General features: G+C 36.3%; 2 protein-coding genes across 2 annotated transcripts; one reads left to right on the top strand and one right to left on the bottom strand.

Moving 5' to 3' along the window:
- The first annotated feature begins 4,164 nt into the window (after nucleotides 1-4,164).
- On the top strand, nucleotides 4,165-7,114 carry LOC125661340 (uncharacterized). Its single transcript, XM_056139787.1, has 4 exons — nucleotides 4,165-4,525; nucleotides 4,823-5,008; nucleotides 5,230-5,355; nucleotides 5,539-7,114. The coding sequence occupies exons 1-3, from the start codon at nucleotides 4,248-4,250 to the stop codon at nucleotides 5,297-5,299; spliced, it is 534 nt and encodes a 177-aa protein (XP_055995762.1). The 5' UTR covers nucleotides 4,165-4,247; the 3' UTR covers nucleotides 5,300-5,355; nucleotides 5,539-7,114.
- A 48-nt stretch (nucleotides 7,115-7,162) lies between these two features.
- Nucleotides 7,163-10,858, bottom strand: LOC125646632 (THAP domain-containing protein 1-like). The gene is made up of 4 exons (XM_056141918.1): nucleotides 10,189-10,858; nucleotides 9,449-9,673; nucleotides 8,878-9,002; nucleotides 7,163-7,639 (listed from the first exon to the last, which is right to left on the bottom strand). Exons 1-4 carry the CDS (start codon nucleotides 10,382-10,384, stop codon nucleotides 7,163-7,165), a joined length of 1,023 nt encoding a protein of 340 aa, XP_055997893.1. The 5' UTR covers nucleotides 10,385-10,858.
- Between the last annotated feature and the right edge of the window lie 7,048 nt (nucleotides 10,859-17,906).

The raw sequence follows: 17,906 nt of genomic DNA, 5'->3' as shown, positions 1-17,906 counted from the left end.
ACTCCGTCTGCTGCACCAGTAATTTGATTGTTACAAAAATAAAATACCGTATTCATTGTGTCAGTTTTATTCTTTACATTTCAATGACTATCATTATAATACATTTATTGCATTAAAAGACATTGTATTAAAACGGGAACGATGTTGGATAGTGGAGAAAAATAAAACTGCAAGAAATCAATCGTGATGGTTCGTGTTTATCAATCAATGTTGAATTAAAACAAAATTTACCGGAAACCGCTTCCTTTAACTTCAATTGGGAGTACACAAGGTCGACACAATATATTTTTGTTTTACATGAAGCAGCAATTAAGTTAATTGAAGTAGAAATGTAAATTGAAAGTAGCAGTTACTATTTTTAATTTTATATTCAGTCGTCATTACTTTTTTTGCTTCATGAATATGCATTGCCCTCCATGTAAAAAAAAAAAAAAAAAAAAAAACCAACCCAATGGGCACTTCATTGATATTTAAAGAAAATATTTCAAGCATCAATTACATTTTAATTCTAAAAAATCGTCCTATTTCTTGAAAATACTGGGATCATTTGACATTTTCATCGATTAGAATGGATCCAGCTGGAGTCGAGGTCGAGTACTTTAAAAAATTATCGTAATGGAATAGAGTAACTGGTATCGGAAAGTTGTTCATTAGTTAATATAATCAAATGATGGCAACATAAAAGGCAATAAAATGTAATAACAATGTTTTGAGTTGTTTTCAGTAAGTGACATAATAAACATTATCACTATCAGCGATAATGTCTAACGCGGGCGGGATGAAGGACAGGAAGTTAGGAGGTGATTTTATGTGTTCAGTATTGCTCGTTACACATCGTCCGTGTAGGTACATCGAGTTGATCAGATTAAGTAAAGCACTTAAAAGATGTTCCTCCATCTGCATTAAAGTATTTGACACAACTTCTCTGGCATTGTGGGATTTTTCGGACCCTGACGAAAGGGTCGATCCATCTCATCCCAGACGTGCTAAATTGGTGAGAAGACGAGAGGTAGAGACATATTCTGTTATTGCAAGAGATCACCATGTAACAATTTCAATTTATTTCGCTCAAATTATGTTAAATCGCACATACAACAAGAGGTGATATCGGGTTCCTAGGAGGAGTAGGAATCACTTGTTTACCGGTCACGTCCGCCATGAACCCTCTATCTTGACCAGGTACACGAAGTAAGCCGTAGTCAAACTCGGTATGTAAAAACCGGTCTAACAATGGTGTGAAACACGTCAAGCAGCATTTGACTTAACAAGTTGTATTTGCAAATCAGATCATTATAATGATTACAGAATTTGCAAATTGCTGATTTTAAACAAGACTGTCGAAACCCCTGTAACATCAACTTCATTGTCAGTACCCTGCCTCGATTTAAAAACTGATCATACGCAGAACAAGCTCTTGCATAACGAATCAGTTGAGAGACATTGGGTCCATATGCAGGTGACAATGGAATATTGCTATATCGATATGGGAAGTTGACGATGGAGAAGCTGAAGTCACCCCGTTTGTCATAAAGTTGAGTTGATAGTTTGCCGTTAAGATCTATATCAAAGTTTATGTAGTATTTCCACAGGTAAGGTATTTACTTCACTTTAGTCCCGTGGGGATCCGGATTAGAATAAGTCCTCAGTACCCTTTGCTTTTTGTAAGAGGCGACTAAATGGGGTGGTACTTCGGATGAGACCGCAAAAACCGAGACCCCTTGTCACAACAGGTGTTCCCTGTCTGTTCAATGTCCATAAGCGCCGAGCATAAGCCTACATTTTGCAGCGCTTCATCGGCAATGGTGACGTCTCCCTATGAGTGAAATATTCTCGAGAGGAACGTAAAACAATATACAATCAATATTTCACTTTCTCATCGCAAGTAAGATCTAGGTGTCTGTAAATTTTGACATATAGAAAATTAGAGATGTCATATCCTTTTCATAGTTTTAAAAATATAGATATGTTTATTAATCAAGTTATTTAAATCAATATTATATGTAACAATACCAATCGAATTGCATGTATTTTATTGGGGATTACGTTACATCTTTTCTGCGATAGGAGACAGCACGGTATATGAATAAAACGTTTGAATATTATATTCATAACGGATTTTTTTCAGGCTTAATTTTGTTTACCATTTTACTTTTGAAACGTTCAAAATTTTCCAAAGCTTTGAAATAGAACCATGGATTCTTGCCTTGCACTCAAACTTGGAAAGGAAAGTGCACTTTTAAGCCCAATAAGATGATTTATACAGAAACGTGAAGTTTTGCAGTCACAATTAACAACTGAAGTTGCTGCATAATGCACAAACTGGCGGCAAATAAAATTCAGAATTTGACAGCAGCTAATCCGTGTGTTCGATTAAGACAGTATGTTGGATTGGCCGCCAAATCACCACGTACGTTTCGTTATACACTTGATTTAAGAGCATGCTCTTTTTACAGGGCAGTAGAAGAAAAGCACGTGTCTTTTAGTAGCAATAAGAATCGTGATTCCTGAAGTTCATTTCTTCAAACGACAGAAGTCTGGGCACTTTAATTACAATTCAATGAACTGATGACTGATTTTATCTTTCAGACGCGAAGTAAGTGAAAGTAACAAAAAAGACACAATTTCCTGCATCTTCTACTATCCGTATAATATCATATCTCATGCTTTCACATTCTTATATATGGATGGGCAAAACCGGTATTCATACATTTTAAAGTGTTCTAGCATGTTTGCATGAAAGTTTATTTTGACGCAACATTTGATTTAGAACTCCTGGAAGCAATTTGGTGGAACCATTGATTCTTGATTTGCGGGCAATATTATTACTAGGGTTAAGAGGCACCTATAAAATAGTTTGCGTGTACACATTTTGGTTTCTTTGAATAGTTTGACTTCTTGTGTGTTATAATTTCTTGGATTATTTTCAGTTCAACGGAAATTAAGGATGCAGTATATAATAATAGTTTTTCGAAACGCCAAAAATATACATAAATAATAAAAGTATTCATTGTAAATTGCCATTTTTATATATGTTGTGCTTATACAAACAGCCGGAATTCAAGCATGTTGAATAACATAACCTGCACTTAAGAGCGTTATAAAAATTGTCTGCTCACCAATACTTGTTATGAACAAGGGACATGTCCAAAAATTTACTATGTAACACTTTGATAGAAAGCACATGCATAATGTTTCAGATTTCCTATTAATGCGTCACTCGGATTTTAACGAAAGTAAAAAAATCTTTATCTTGACTCATAAACATAATTAATATGCAAGAATCATCAGGTAGTGTCGATTCGAATTTGCTCACATTATAGCCCCCAGGACAAGAGGAATAATTTTACTTAGGAAATGACAATTACTAAGGTAACTTTTTATAAAAAAAAATAAAATAAAATAAAAAAATACTATCTTGATGTCAATGTAGCTATAAAAACTAGAAATCGTTGACGTTTGTCTGTTATACCTCAACAAACACATGTATGACCAACTACTTCTATATACAATAGATATTTGCATGGACATAGAAATCATGAAATATCGTCTCTTTAAAAAAGGGTGCTTTAGACTGAATCAATGAAATTGTTATCTAGTGGTATTCCTACAGAATCTTTATCTATATTCATACTGATCTTCCAGTCACGAAAGGAAAATTTATCCGTGGGTGTTAATAACACGAAAACAAGGCATAATGACGCGAATCAAAAGCATGATAATGTGCTAGAAAGGCGTAATATAGGAGGAGAGAGAAAGGAGAACTATTATCAAATGGTATAAAAGATAGTAAAACGTGTTGTAATATTCAGTAAAGATTAATCTTTATATAGACTATAGAGAAACAATCAACATAATTGATATTAGCTCCTCAGAAAAATATATTGACGGTAAAAAATCAAGACTATAGTTACATATAATATACACTCCTTTGATCTGAATAAACCAATATCAATTTCTATTATTATACTTTCATGTAAAATACTCGAATCTGATTGGTCGAGAATCATTTGAATCTTGTCTTTTTCATTTAACAGACTTCTAAAATGATTTGCTGTTGTTTCTTAAATCCTTCAATTATATTTGAATTTACGTATTACCATTTAGACCTATATATGCTCGGGGCTTACGGGCTTTGGGCAAGGAGGGATCTTTATCGTGTCACACCTATAGGAATGTTCGCCGAAGCGTACTGTGACGTCACGATTCGGGCATGCGTGTAAACTGGTTGGCAGAACCAAAAATTGATAATGGCGCTTAGTATGAAGAAGTCTACCGATAACGATATTTTATCAACATATGCGAACTCTTTGTCAGAAGAAGCGAAAAGGAGATATACGGTAAAGTTGCTGTACAACCGTGGTACCTGTTCTCTGCCTGATCCTTACCATTTAACGGAGAATTGGAGCCGAAGCCCAGATACCTGGCCAGATCTGACGTTCGGTGATATTTACCTGTACCTGATCGACACGCCATCTTTGTTTACAAAGGAGTCTATGAAGGCCTACAAATCATTAGATGCTTACAAGTATGGGACAATATAAATGCATAATTACGATAGTTGTTCTTTTAAATAATTCCTAATGGAATTCATGACTAACGTATAACTTAGTACAAGTATGAAAACTTTAAACAGATTTTTTGAAAAAATCAACCTATTTATAAAAGATCACGTGTTTTTCTATATTTGGTCACTTTACCTGTGACGTGTTACATAGGCGTGCAAACTTCTTTATATAGATATATACCGGGCGCATATCATTCTAATATTTTACTTCAATACTTGGATAAAATAGGTATTTAATGATATTTTTTGTGTGTTCAGGTACGTATTGAGTGGACATGTGCAGGAAGTGATCTCTCATCAGATTGACGAGAATTGTCCATATATGACATTAAAGACCAAAGTAACACCTTCACAGAGAGCCAGAGACAAACCCCACGAACCATGGGTGTATTTGGAGAAGGCCAGTGGATCAGTGTACTGTGCACACTGCACATGCATGGCAGGGTATGATTTAAGATAAATTGAGGTTTGAAATAAATTGCATATACTGTATTAGTTATGTATTGTTTACACACATTGACATTTCTTTGTATAATTTAATGAATTGTGATTGTAAGTACTCTTTAAAATTTAATTCATAAAGCTAAAATATTCTAAATTTCAAAATTGTCAGCGTTAGTTTACTGGATATTTGCAATGCATTGAGAATCATATGATTATTCCAGACTTGGAGAAGTTTGCAGTCATGTGGCAGCGTTGTTGTTTAAAGTGGAGATGGCAGTGAAGATGGCTTAACAAAGTCTAGTTCTACCAGCAAGGCCTGTCAGTGGAATTGCACATTTCGAAAGGAGGTAAATTTGCTAATAATGTTTTTTTCTTTGTTCCTATTGTCACAAACCACAATGGAAATGAAAAATTGACATTATTTATAGTTTGGATTAGCAAACTTGTCAGTTGTTTTACATTTATCTAGATACAGGTAAATAGAATGTATTGAATACATGTAAAATATGCAACATTTCTTTCATTTTTAGGTGACACCAGCCACAATTACAGAAATATACAGCCAAATAAAGGAAAACGGACAAAGGAAATTGATTCTGTCCAAGCACATGGCTCAGCACCTCTTCCACCACAAAACATTCTTCAAGAATTGTACGCCATCGCACCAAATGCTGCCTTTTTCACTTCCTTGAGTGGAATGACATCAGTGACTGATCAAGTTGAACCAAAATATCCAAAACTATTATCTACCTTAAGACAAGATGACATTGAAGGCAACATTCCCGATTTGTGTGAAGTATACCAGTCATACTCAGTGTCTGCCAGCCAAGTCAGCAACTTGGAGAAAGCAACAAGAAATCAAAGCATTAGTCCTTTGTGGTACCAGCACCGAATGGGAAGGATCACTGCCTCTAAAGCCCATGACGTTCTTGTGAGGAGAGACTCAACTTCACCAGATAACTTGGTAAAACGTGTAGCTGGTTACAGCGTGTATGGCTTGTCCAAGAATACTGCTGTGAAATGGGGTATAGATACTGAAGAGGAGTGCAGGCAGGCATTTGCCAGTCATCAAAAAGGAAACCACCTGAACTTCAAATGTCAGTTATCTGGATTTGTGATTGATCCTGCCCACCCCTTCTTAGGAGTTAGTCCAGATGGCATGATAAGCTGTGATTGTTGTGGGAAAGGTGTTTTAGAGATTAAGTGCCCTATAAACACAGAGATATTTCAGTTGAGGAGGCAGCACAGAAGGATGGAGACTTCTGTCTTGACAAGTCGTTACAGTTGAAGACAAGTCACAGATACTTTACCCAGGTACAGATGCAGATGTGTATCACGAAATGCCAGTATTGTGACTTTGTAGTTTTCACCAAGTGCCAACCATCTGCAAGCATGGTGATAGTACGAATTTTTGGGATGAGCAGTTCTGCAGAACATTGCTGGACAAATGTGAGAGGTTTATGAAAACCATGTCCTAAAGGAACTGTTAACAAGGCAGTTGGAGGAACAGCCCACATCCTCTGTCCAAGGCGCACCTGACAACAACAACAACAACGAGAGAGGACCACTTGGTGCATATGCAAGGAGCCTGAGTATGGTCGAATGATTGAGTGTGAAAGTGAAGGATGTGTGTACCAATGGTTTCATTACCCATGTGTTAACATTCGACGCAAACCCCGTGGTCAGTGGTTCTGTGCAAGTTGCAATACATGACTGCAAATTGACTAAGATATTGTTCTCAATTGACGTATAGTTTTCATGATTGTTTTCTTCTTTTATTTGCTTATTTCCTGTTCTGTAGCAAATAAAATGTATTTTATTCCTTTTTATTGACTTCACTCTGATGCAGTGGTTATCATATGACTGACATTTGTCATATTAAAAATGGTTGTCATCCTCAAACATATTTCTTATATCCATATGAAGAACTTTAAATGTAAATCAATATTTCAATGGTTTAATAAGTGGAATAAATCACAACTTTAAATAAAAGGGTTGTAATGCAACAGAATTGATCATACAGATGTCTGAAAGTTCATTTCCAACTTTGAAGTACAATTCTTCACTCCCAATGTTTAAATAAAAAAAGTCAATGCAGAAGGAAATTTCAATTTACATCTAGACAATATAATATTAGTCTTCTAAGTTGATACATTATGCCACTAATTTTGGTTGAAGATTGCATACTGCAGCACAAATAGTTAAAATACTGTCAGCATGAGGGACCATGTGCATACTCAAGTTAGTGCTCAGAATATTGAAATTCTTGATCCTCTCAATGGCTCTCTCTACATGTATCCTTACATGTGCAATTTTCCGTGTTTGTTCAACATCTCTTGCCGAGAGCTGAGTTTTCCCTCTGGTAAAGGCAGGAATCACAAGGGTTGCTCCATGATTTGCTAATTCCTCCGCTATCAAAAAGCCCCTGTCTGCCATCACTTGGTCACCATACTGGAGTTTGTCAAGATATCCACTTCGCAACGTAATGACTTTGTCTGATGTCCTTCCACCAAATGCTCTTGAAACATATGATATAGCACCTGTTGGTGTAATAGACACTAAAAACTTTATGGTGTTGCTATGTTTGTAATTGGACCATGTTTGTGCTCTTGTTGTAAGGTGTCCTGGTCGCTGAATAAAGACTTCGAAGCAGTCAATGATACTACAGCACTTCGGATATGAAGATTTGAACACAAAGGGCATATTTTGGATCAATGTTTGTTTTTCTGGCCACTGAATCAGAAAACACAGTTTCTTTGCTATAATGGGTAGACTTAAATTGAACATATCTGAAATTGTAGTCAACGACACATTAAAACGATAAGCCAAGTCCTGGTGTTGTAGGTTTAGTCTAAGCTTCATTAAAATGCACAATAGAACACTTTTAGCTGACATCACTTTGCTTGTAGGCAGGTCACTGTTCACATATGAAAGTAGCCACATAAATAAAGTAACTGACGGAATTCCTGTGTGAAATTGTAGCTTGCGGTCACTCCTAGCTGCAATAATGTAGCCCTCTCTGATTTTTTTTTTTTTTTTTTTTTTGGGAGAGGGCTACAACTCCTTAGGATCTCCGTAATGGTGCAAATGCGGGAGTGATTCACTCCCGCAACATTTGCGCTCATTCTAAACATTTCCTGACTTTCTTTACGTAAATAAAATGATATTCTATGTTTCTTAGTCAATATATAAATTTACAACCTGCAACTTTAGATTTGTGAGGCTCTATTCTACCGTTTTCAACAATTTCGATAAATTCCAATTTCTCGATTCATATTTGTGCGCCATGTTTGATGTACTGAAGTTTCAACTTCCGGTTGTCAAGTCATTTGCATATGCCATATAAGGTAGTATTTACATCAATGGACAAGTATGGAGGCGAAAGCTATTTCGTCGGTATTGAAAAGGTTTGAATTTAATATCAAGTTAAAAACCAAACAACAGAATGTAAATTCTTTCTGCAACAATATGATTTTCCTTTCTTTGTCGAAGTGGCTCGAGTAACTACATTTTCGCGCTGATTGTCAATGTTTAGGCCTTTCATTAGATCCACCTACGAGATCTCGCGATAACAAGCATGGCGGAGCAGACGAAGAATTTTGCATGCTGTACATTATATTTAATGAAAAACACCTTTATTAGACATACCCGAGCACAAAGTTGGTACTCCTTTTGGTGTAAACAACATTTGGGACTAATACACAGAGTTTATTGTCGGTTATTCATAAAATTATTTTGCACCATTACGGAGATCCTATGGAATTGTAGCCCTATCCCGAAAACGTCAGAATAAAAAAAATTGGATAGGGCTACATTATTGCAGCTAGGTCACTCCCTGTCACTTGCTCCTCAAAGCAACTCTTTCCCACCTGTTCTTTGAGTGCTTTATTCTCCACCTGAAGTCTTTCTAATTCACAATAAAGTTGTTTATTTTCCAGGCGAAGTTCAGCAATTTTCTTCAGACAATTGTCATGCTGAGATGCATTTGATGGACCTGAAATGCAATGAGTCAATGAATATATGCATGTAGAAATGAGTCCCACAGGTCTTTTCAATCACCTGAGTATCAGATAAATTATTAAATAATAGTCTGAAAGGCTACGAAATTTATCATAATTTTCCTGTTCCGCATAATTTTAAGCTTTTTAATACTCAGCAGCAGTACTGTATATCTATAGAACAATTTAACAATAAAATAGAGGTAAATTCAAGTAGTACAAAAGCACTAGTGATAATGCCAACTTTGACTCCACCCTGGCATCAGAACGATAATAAAATGAACACTTTTCTACACATGACTATGCATTTAGCTTACCTTGCAGGTTGTAGAGAAGCATATTTTTAAATATTGATAATTTTGAAATTGTACATCTTATACATTATATTTAATCTATTAAAATGTTATAAGCACTTTTATTCAGAAAATATACTGAAACTTACAGTCACTGGGTAGATCTGGATCTGATACTGGCATGTTGAGATTTTCCTTGCAGGATAAATCCAAAAGGGCAGAAGCTACTTCAATATGCTGTCTCTCTGTTTCACGCTTTTCTGCTCTCAAGTATCTTGCCTTTCGTAGGTCTGGATTTTTCTGTCTGATTGTGTCATATCCCATATTCACAGATGGCACATAATCAGGAGATGACAGATCATTGCTCTTCGAACCTGAAATTAAGATTATAATGAATCATTTATGCATTTCTTTTTACAAGTATGAGTTGTTCCCAATTGAATCTTCATTGAGTACAATTTAGCCCCCCCCCCCCTTATGTGAGTGACATTGATCATCTTTTATTTTATACATAAATAAAGATATAAGGTATATTGGATAAATCCCTCTAATGTTGATAGTATGACATACTACAGCTGTATTAGGACTAGATGAGAAGAATGTAAGATTTTAACAGTTATGAATATTGAACTCATGTAAACATCAGTGCTGCTTGATGCTCCCCACTTAACAATTCAAATGATATTGATATGGGGTTTTAGGCAAATTGAGTTGATAAATACTCCACCCCATCCTTCTCACAATTCAAGATTTTAATGATCGGGCAAAATCCGTTCTCTCTGTTTACTTGTCAACCCCCCCCCCCCTCAATTCCCGGTGCTTGGTCTTAAGTTAAGGTCCAAGCATATGTGTCTGTTTACTTCTAAATGAATGTATATATTGTACATACCAGTAACAAAATGCAGATAGCAAACACGGTCGTGGTCCGCTGGTTCCCATGGTTTACCACTGATGTGTTGACGCTTAATTGCAGATATCCAGAGCTCTCTTCTTGATTCTGGCTTCTTGGGTATGCGGTAAAAGCTTTTCGGACTACTCTTATCAAATCGATTAGCACAGCCTATTACACAACATGATACAACCATCGTTTTGCTCGTGTTTACTCAGCATTCGGCCATTAAACTTTCAAATGTTTTGCCAACCAGTAAGTCACGTGACTGATTTCTGACGTCACGGCGAAAATCCCTATTGTGACAGGGGGCCTCGGTTTTGCGGTCTCATCCGAAAGATCGCCCCAATTAGTCGCCTCTTACGACAAGCAAGGGGTACTGAGGATCTATTCTAACCCGAATCTGGACACACAATGTCTCGGGGTACTGAGGACCTACAGAGTTCAATGTCTGTTTCCGTTCTAATATGGCGGTGATGAAAATTGACAAAGTGGTTTATTGGGACTGGTGACCGACTTACCATCCTTAAACGCCTACATACTTTCTTTTGTAATCGGGGATATGAGAATGAAAGAGATTTGCACCGATGCTTAGGTAAAAAAAAAAAAAAAAAAAGGTAATTAAAAAAAAGAGTAACCGATTAGTTTTTATTCACCTTTTATAAAGTATATTAAAGGGACATAGACACGATTTGAGCTGAAAATTATCAAATTTTATTTTTTCATTTTTATTGTTCACAATGCATAACTATAGTATTTCTAATGGTCAACCAAAAATTGAATGTCAGTTGTTGAATTACAGGTGAGATACTGTGGAATTCTTGTAATTCGTTTAATTAATGTACCTCAGCAACTGACATCATAAACCCCATAGTGAAGTATTCTAAACATTAAAAATGTAAAAATAAAATTTCGAAATTTCCAGCTCAAATCGTGTCTTTGTCCCTTTAAAGTTGTTATATTCTTTGGGTATATTGCATTACCGGGAAAGCGCTTTGTTAAGCAAAATACATCGAGACTTAAAAAGAGATGGTACGGCCGACACCGATGAAAAATCACCGCAAATGTATGAGCAGCCGACAAGTGCAAGATGCCCTGTTAATAGTTTTGAGAAATACTTGGCCAAATTACACCCGGAAAAGAAGTGGCTATGGCAGAAACCACGGGAGGTATTTACGTAAGAAGAAAACATGTGCTTCTGTAATGTACCGGTTGGTAAAACACTCTGGGTAACATGGTGCAAAATATCAGTAAGGAGGCCCACCTCGGAAAAAAATGACACAAACCATTGTATAAGGACAACCTGCATATCAGTCTTGAATGAATGTGGATACGAGCTCATTATAGGATTATCTGGACATCAATCTGAGTCAAGCATCAAACATTACGCATTCCGTTTAAATGAAGCGTCTCTTGGGTGTGCACTTGACCACCATCTGCATCGGGTTCGAATTAGACTTCCTCAATGACATAGCTGAACATTTGCTTAATGTTTTAGAGCAACCCATTTTGAACGCAGACCAGCCCAATGATGAGCGCAAAATCTGGACCACAATATTTTTTTAAACTGTAAAGTTACAGTCAACTACAATTTAAGCAAAAATTTTAAAAATCAATCAAATTGCAGATGATGCATATCGACACATAGTATTTACCTTATTCAGATGAATTAGTTTCCAATGCCTTGTACGTTGAATGTTTTATGAATGATATCAAAATACTATTTTATTGATTTGTTTTTCATAAAACAAAACAATTATTGACTGTGTTTTCGGGCAAAACTGAATATGTTAACCCCTCAGGACAAAAATATACCCCAACGCAGAGTGTCGGGCAATATTTCGTCCCTAGGGGCTAACATAATCACTGTTGTCTTCAACCCAAGTCAATATTTCTATAATATTGCATCACCCATCCTCAGTGTTTTAAATGCACCTCATCTTCACAAGCTGATGTAGCAATATTCCATTATCAGTTGGATATGGCATTTATTCTCTCAACTGATTCGATACGTAACAGCATGTTCTGCATATGATCAGTATTTAAAATCGAGGCTGACTAGTGACAAGTAAGTTGATGTTACAGGGGTTCTACAGTCTCGTTCAAAGTCAGCATTTTGCAAATTCTTTGGTTGTTATAACGATCTAATTTATAAATGCAACCTGCCATCAGGTCGAATGCTGTCTGTCGTGTTTCATACTAATCGGTAGACCGTTATTTACATACTATTTTTGGGTGCGGATTACTCCGTTTACTTGATCAAGATATAGATGCCTACTCATCCTAGGCACCTGATCCCACCTCTGGTATGTCCAGGGGTCCGTGTTTGCCCTACTCTTAATTTTGTATTCTTTTTAGGAATTATGAGATTGATCACTGTTCGTCATCTAAACTTTTTGTAATCTTCAAGTCATAGAAAAGGATATTATTTCTGTATATCCTTCTTTCAGGAAGTCTAAAATAAAGCTATTTGTCATGGACAGCTAAATATTGTATTCAAGTAGCAAACTCCCGTTTCTGATCACTGATTTCACTCCCTCCGATAAGTTCTGATCACTGATTTCACTCCCACCGATAAGTTCTGATCACTTATTTCACTCCCTCCGATAAGTTCTGATCACTGATTTCACTCGCTCCGATAAGTTTTCTTTTGTTTTGTGTTTGTACTAACTTCGTATCGCATTAATATTTGAATAATAGTCTGAACAAGAAATGATATGTGGAAGTATTAATGAATGCTAGTGTAAAATAGCGTTACTACATATTCACTGGACTTGATGATGTATATCCTTTCACGATAACGATTTCATTTCCTTCTCTGCATTGATCTGCTTTGCTTTTCTTACAAATGCGGATATAAAATGTTTTTTTTTTCCATTGATATACTGGAATGTGAAAGAAAACTGAGATCTTGAAACACAGGAATCAAAAAGAATCTTACACAAATCCCTGATATCATAAAGATTGTTACTGGACGCATATGAATCGCATATAGAGATTAAATCACCAATGACTTCTTTCTTCAGTGTTCTAGGTTTATTAAGACGGTAAGAAGATTCCAGGAGAGGTAAACAGATGATCTATAGGAATCAGAGAATGCGGCGCCCATATAGTGAAAAAATAGCACCCGGAATCATATGCATGGAAAGACCATTCTGTTATGAGATGTGTAAAATAAAGCAAGATGTGAACTGATCAGAAATATCTGTTCCACTTGTTGAAAGCCTGTGTGCTGATCCCAACACTTCTCGAATTCCTGAAAAGCATAATCATCATTTAACTCCCCAACCACTGACTAAACAATCTGCATTTGTATTGCTTTCTCTGGATATCCAAATAGTGTTTGAATATAGGTTCTGCTCATAAAATTTTGCTAAAATTTCATTTGCTATTCTATGCAGATGATTATGCTGTCTTGTCGGACACCCTGTTACACCCCAAATAGTCACACGTCCCAAATCGTCGCCGTCGCCGGCGACGATTTGGGATGGGCGACGATTTGGGGTTTCTTATGTAACACTCCAAATAGTCGTCCGTCCCAAATCGTCGGCGGCGACGATTTGGGCATGCCCTCACACCCCAAATTATCGTCCCCTTTGCTGCAAATATTTGGAAACAATTTATAACAAATTGCCTCTCCTCCTCTTTTTTCTTCTTCTTCTTCTGTGGTCCAGCTATGACCTCAAAAGGTTCTCTGGATCTTATAAGCATGACATTTCAATCTTCTACTTCGTCTTCTACTTGTTCTGTTGTATAATTTTTTTAAAAGATTTATTATGATCACAGTATTTGTTATTGTTGTTTTGGTTGGAAGTGGTTTTGTTACTATTGAAAGAGTTGTTGTTGGTGGTGTCATTGTTGTCTATGTGAATGTTTTTCGTCCAGTCCTCCAGAGAGAAAGGGAGAGAGAGGTGTGTCCGACAATAAATCGTTTTACCTTTTGTTGTAGGGTCATTCTGCTGATCATGGAGTTGTTTGGTCTTGTGCACCGCAGATTTGTTCGTGACCTCAGATTATTTTATATTACGCCTGTTAACCGCCGTTTGGACACTCTCCCGATGTTTGGACACTCGTGAAAACTTCGCTAAACACCCACCTTTCCTCTTTATTTCTCAATATGTTTTGTTTAACTCGTTGTTCTCTCTCTCTCTCTCTCTCTCTCTCTCTCTCTCTCTCTCTCTCTCTCTCTCTCTCTCTCTCTCTCTCTCTCAAGTTTGTAGATGATACACTGTACAACTTTCATCGAAATCCTACAAAAAGATGCTAACTCACAGATGATATATTCTGTTAAATCCATCTTGGAGTGGTCTTCTGAAACCAGCTTGGTATACCAAATTTGGACCCGCCCTGGAATATAGAATCATGAACATGAAATTTACAATCTTGGTAGAAGCCTTCCTGCTTTACATTACTACAGTATGCATTTAGTTTTTCTTACAAATATGCGGTTGTAGAGAAGATTTATGGATATTGGTCGCTTTTGGCAGTTTTTGCCCCACTCCTAAGGCTTCGGGGGTACAGGAGTCCTGAAATTTACAATCTATGTCAGCCTTGTCCCAAAGATGTTTCATGTACTATTTGGAAAAAATTGGTATGGGAGTTACTGTATCAAGAAGTTAAAAATATTCAAGTTGACACATTTAATCACGGGCCATTTTGGCCCCACATACCCGATATAATATAGGGATTATTGATAAATCTTGGTCCCTGGGTCAATGTATGTAGATCAGTTTTGATTTTTTTCTTTTATCCACAACTTACATTGTAAGAACATAGTAATAGCCCCTGTAAACAACATTTAGGTGGTATACATGTAGGAATTACCTTGTATGTCTGTCTGTTCGTCTTCTTTCCCTCTATTTCTAATTTGTTGAGGTTTTTTAATGGAGAAATTTTAGCAACGTATTGCAGAAATTATGCATATACCAAGAAAACGTGTAATGAACCTGAACCATGTTCATCTGTCCACAAGGGCTTTATGTCCATTTTGTTTTCAATAATACAAATGTATATAAATATCTAGGAGAGATGACTCGAAAATAAGACACGGGTTGTAATTCTAAAAGAGAGTTTCCGAAAACCAGAAGTCGTCATTGCAGGATTAGTGGTCATCAACGACGCAGACAGCTTGAATTATTTTCATCTATAAAACACATCACATCAAATATGAAAGGATTGGACTATGGTGGATTTCTTTTACTTACTGACAGAAAACTGTCCATTCTGCGAGAAGAAAGAACTGCTGGAAACTGTCCATTCTGTGAGAAGAAAGAACTGTTGGAAACTGTCCATTCTGTGAGAAGGAAGAACTGTTGGAGGGCCGTTAGGCCAAACAATATCAAAATGGACAGTTTGAGGCCTATAACATGCTTAGAACATTTCCTCTGTTGTGATAAGAATGGATTTTCTTAGAATTTTTTCTCCTTTGCATGCAATTGTGGAGGAAACATCCACTGTATTGAGTATGTATTGTCTACTTATTGAACTGTCTCGGGTAATAGTTCTTTACAATGCAAAAACTAAAAACCAGTGTGGTTGTTAACTTAGTAGACGGTTACAGGTGAACAATTCCTGGTACTTTATAAAGCACGAAACTCGAACACCACTCTGTTTTGTTTGTATATATGTTGTAAACTTAACTTCTGACACAAGATAAATTTAAAGATATTGATGAGCAAACATGTAAAACAGATGGCATTCTGAGTAACATTTAAGATTTGGAAAGCAAAAATGTAAACAACAACAAAACAAAAAACAACCGACCTTTGACCTTAAACTGGACGTTTTTTTCGGATACAGTATATTCTACGACAAACTTCTTGTCAAGGCCAGTCAGTGCATAGAAAGCAAAGGGAAGGTGGGGAGGTTTGTGTTATTGAGGAGTAAGCATCTCACCCACCGTGAGTCCTATATTATTATATATTATTACAAACTACCAGCCGGAAACAACCATATTATTACACGTTATCTGTAATGCAAAACATATCTTGGTTACATAACATAAATAAGGATTTTTGATGTACATAATTTCATATGTTCACCATATAGTTATTAATTTTACTGTGATGGCTAGTTGTATTCGGCGCATCAATCAAGATGTTTTCCAGCAGAATTCTTGTTGTGGTAATAAACACTCAGACGTTTTTGTTTGTTTTTGTTAACATTTTACCTTTGTCGCTTGTGCTTTACGGAAATTACTTATAAAAATATTGAGCCCGATCAAAAACCATTCGATTCAAGGCACTAAGCTTTGCAAAGTCAACAAAGTAGTGCATAATTAGTTCACTTTGTATTTTTTAGTTATTATATCTAATGAACATATCCCGTGGGGATCCGGGTTAGAATAGGTCCTCAGTAGCCCTTGTTTGTCGTAAGAGGCGACTAAATGGGGTGGTCTTTCGGATGAGACTGCAAAAACCGAAGTCCCGTGTCACAGCAGGTGTGGCACGATAAAGATCCTTCCCTGCTCAAAGGCCGTAAGCGCCGAGCATAGGCCTAAATTTTGCAGCCCTTCACCGGCAATGGTGACGTCTCCATATGAGTGAAAGATTCTCGAGAGGGACGTTAAATGATATTCAATCAATCAATCTAATAAACATAACATATATTTTGACCAAATATTTGAGAATTTTATCTCAACTCAACAAAATGTTTTGAATGACTAGAATACGAGACATTGTAAACACATTCAAACATCAAAATACGCGTCAACATACATTGTACAATTGTGACATAGTTGACCATCTTGATGAATGACATTTTGCAGTCGCTTAGAAACGACCTTAATCTTTCCGTTTACTGCGTTTTGCCTATTTATCTTTTATAGTGCAAATGTTATGACCAAAGATAGTTGAAGACAGGAAAGGAGGCTAACATATCAAACTTGATATCACTGTAGTATCATTACCGCAATTCACCTTTGGATGAGAACGCTTTGGCCGATATAGTATTGCGTTGTGTGACGACACCATTGAATCTGTTTGTAATACAATTGCGAAATGCAACAGAAACTCTCATTGGTTCATATGTATAAGTCCGCCCAAATTTCTTTATACGGGAGTAGTCGGCATTTGAAAACATGATGACCTGATGGAAACAAATTTCAAAGGAAGAAAGAGAAAAAGTTATATTCTTGTGTTGTTGTCTCATAAATTTAATATTAAAAAATTCCTTACATATTTCCTACTATAGTTGTGTCCAAACATACCTTCAAATATTTATTAAAGCCCCATATGACCCAAAAACTCACAGCTTTTGATGCTTTCGTTCGTTGACGTAGCCATGAGAGGTAGCCAGTCAATTCGAATCCCGGTTCATTTCTATACTAGTACAATAGCGTCTAGATGTGAACTAATACCCCCACAAATATTTTAGTTAAATATTTTAAATAATATATCACCCCAGTTCCATTAAATGATAGGCCTAATTATTCAAATAGCTAAACTCACGGCAATGCGGCTTTCATTAGTCTTGGCCGGTCTCCATCTCTGCCACACAAGTGTTAAGGACCATGATGGGCTTACATATTGTATGTAGCATTTTCGTTGATCAAGGGCTTATTTTACCTTTACAAAAACTATATTTTTTAATTTCTATTAATCATTCGTGTTGATAATAGATGAAGAGCGAATACATAACTTAAAACCAATTTTATGAATAGACACCAATAGCAACAGAATTCGAATTGACCGGCTACCTAAACAAACAAAATCATTTGA

The sequence above is a fragment of the Ostrea edulis genome, chromosome 6 (genome assembly GCF_947568905.1).
Source record: "Ostrea edulis chromosome 6, xbOstEdul1.1, whole genome shotgun sequence".
Taxonomy (NCBI): domain Eukaryota; kingdom Metazoa; phylum Mollusca; class Bivalvia; order Ostreida; family Ostreidae; genus Ostrea; species Ostrea edulis.
Note: the sequence above shows the minus strand (reverse complement) of the source record. Positions and strands in the feature narration are given on the sequence as shown.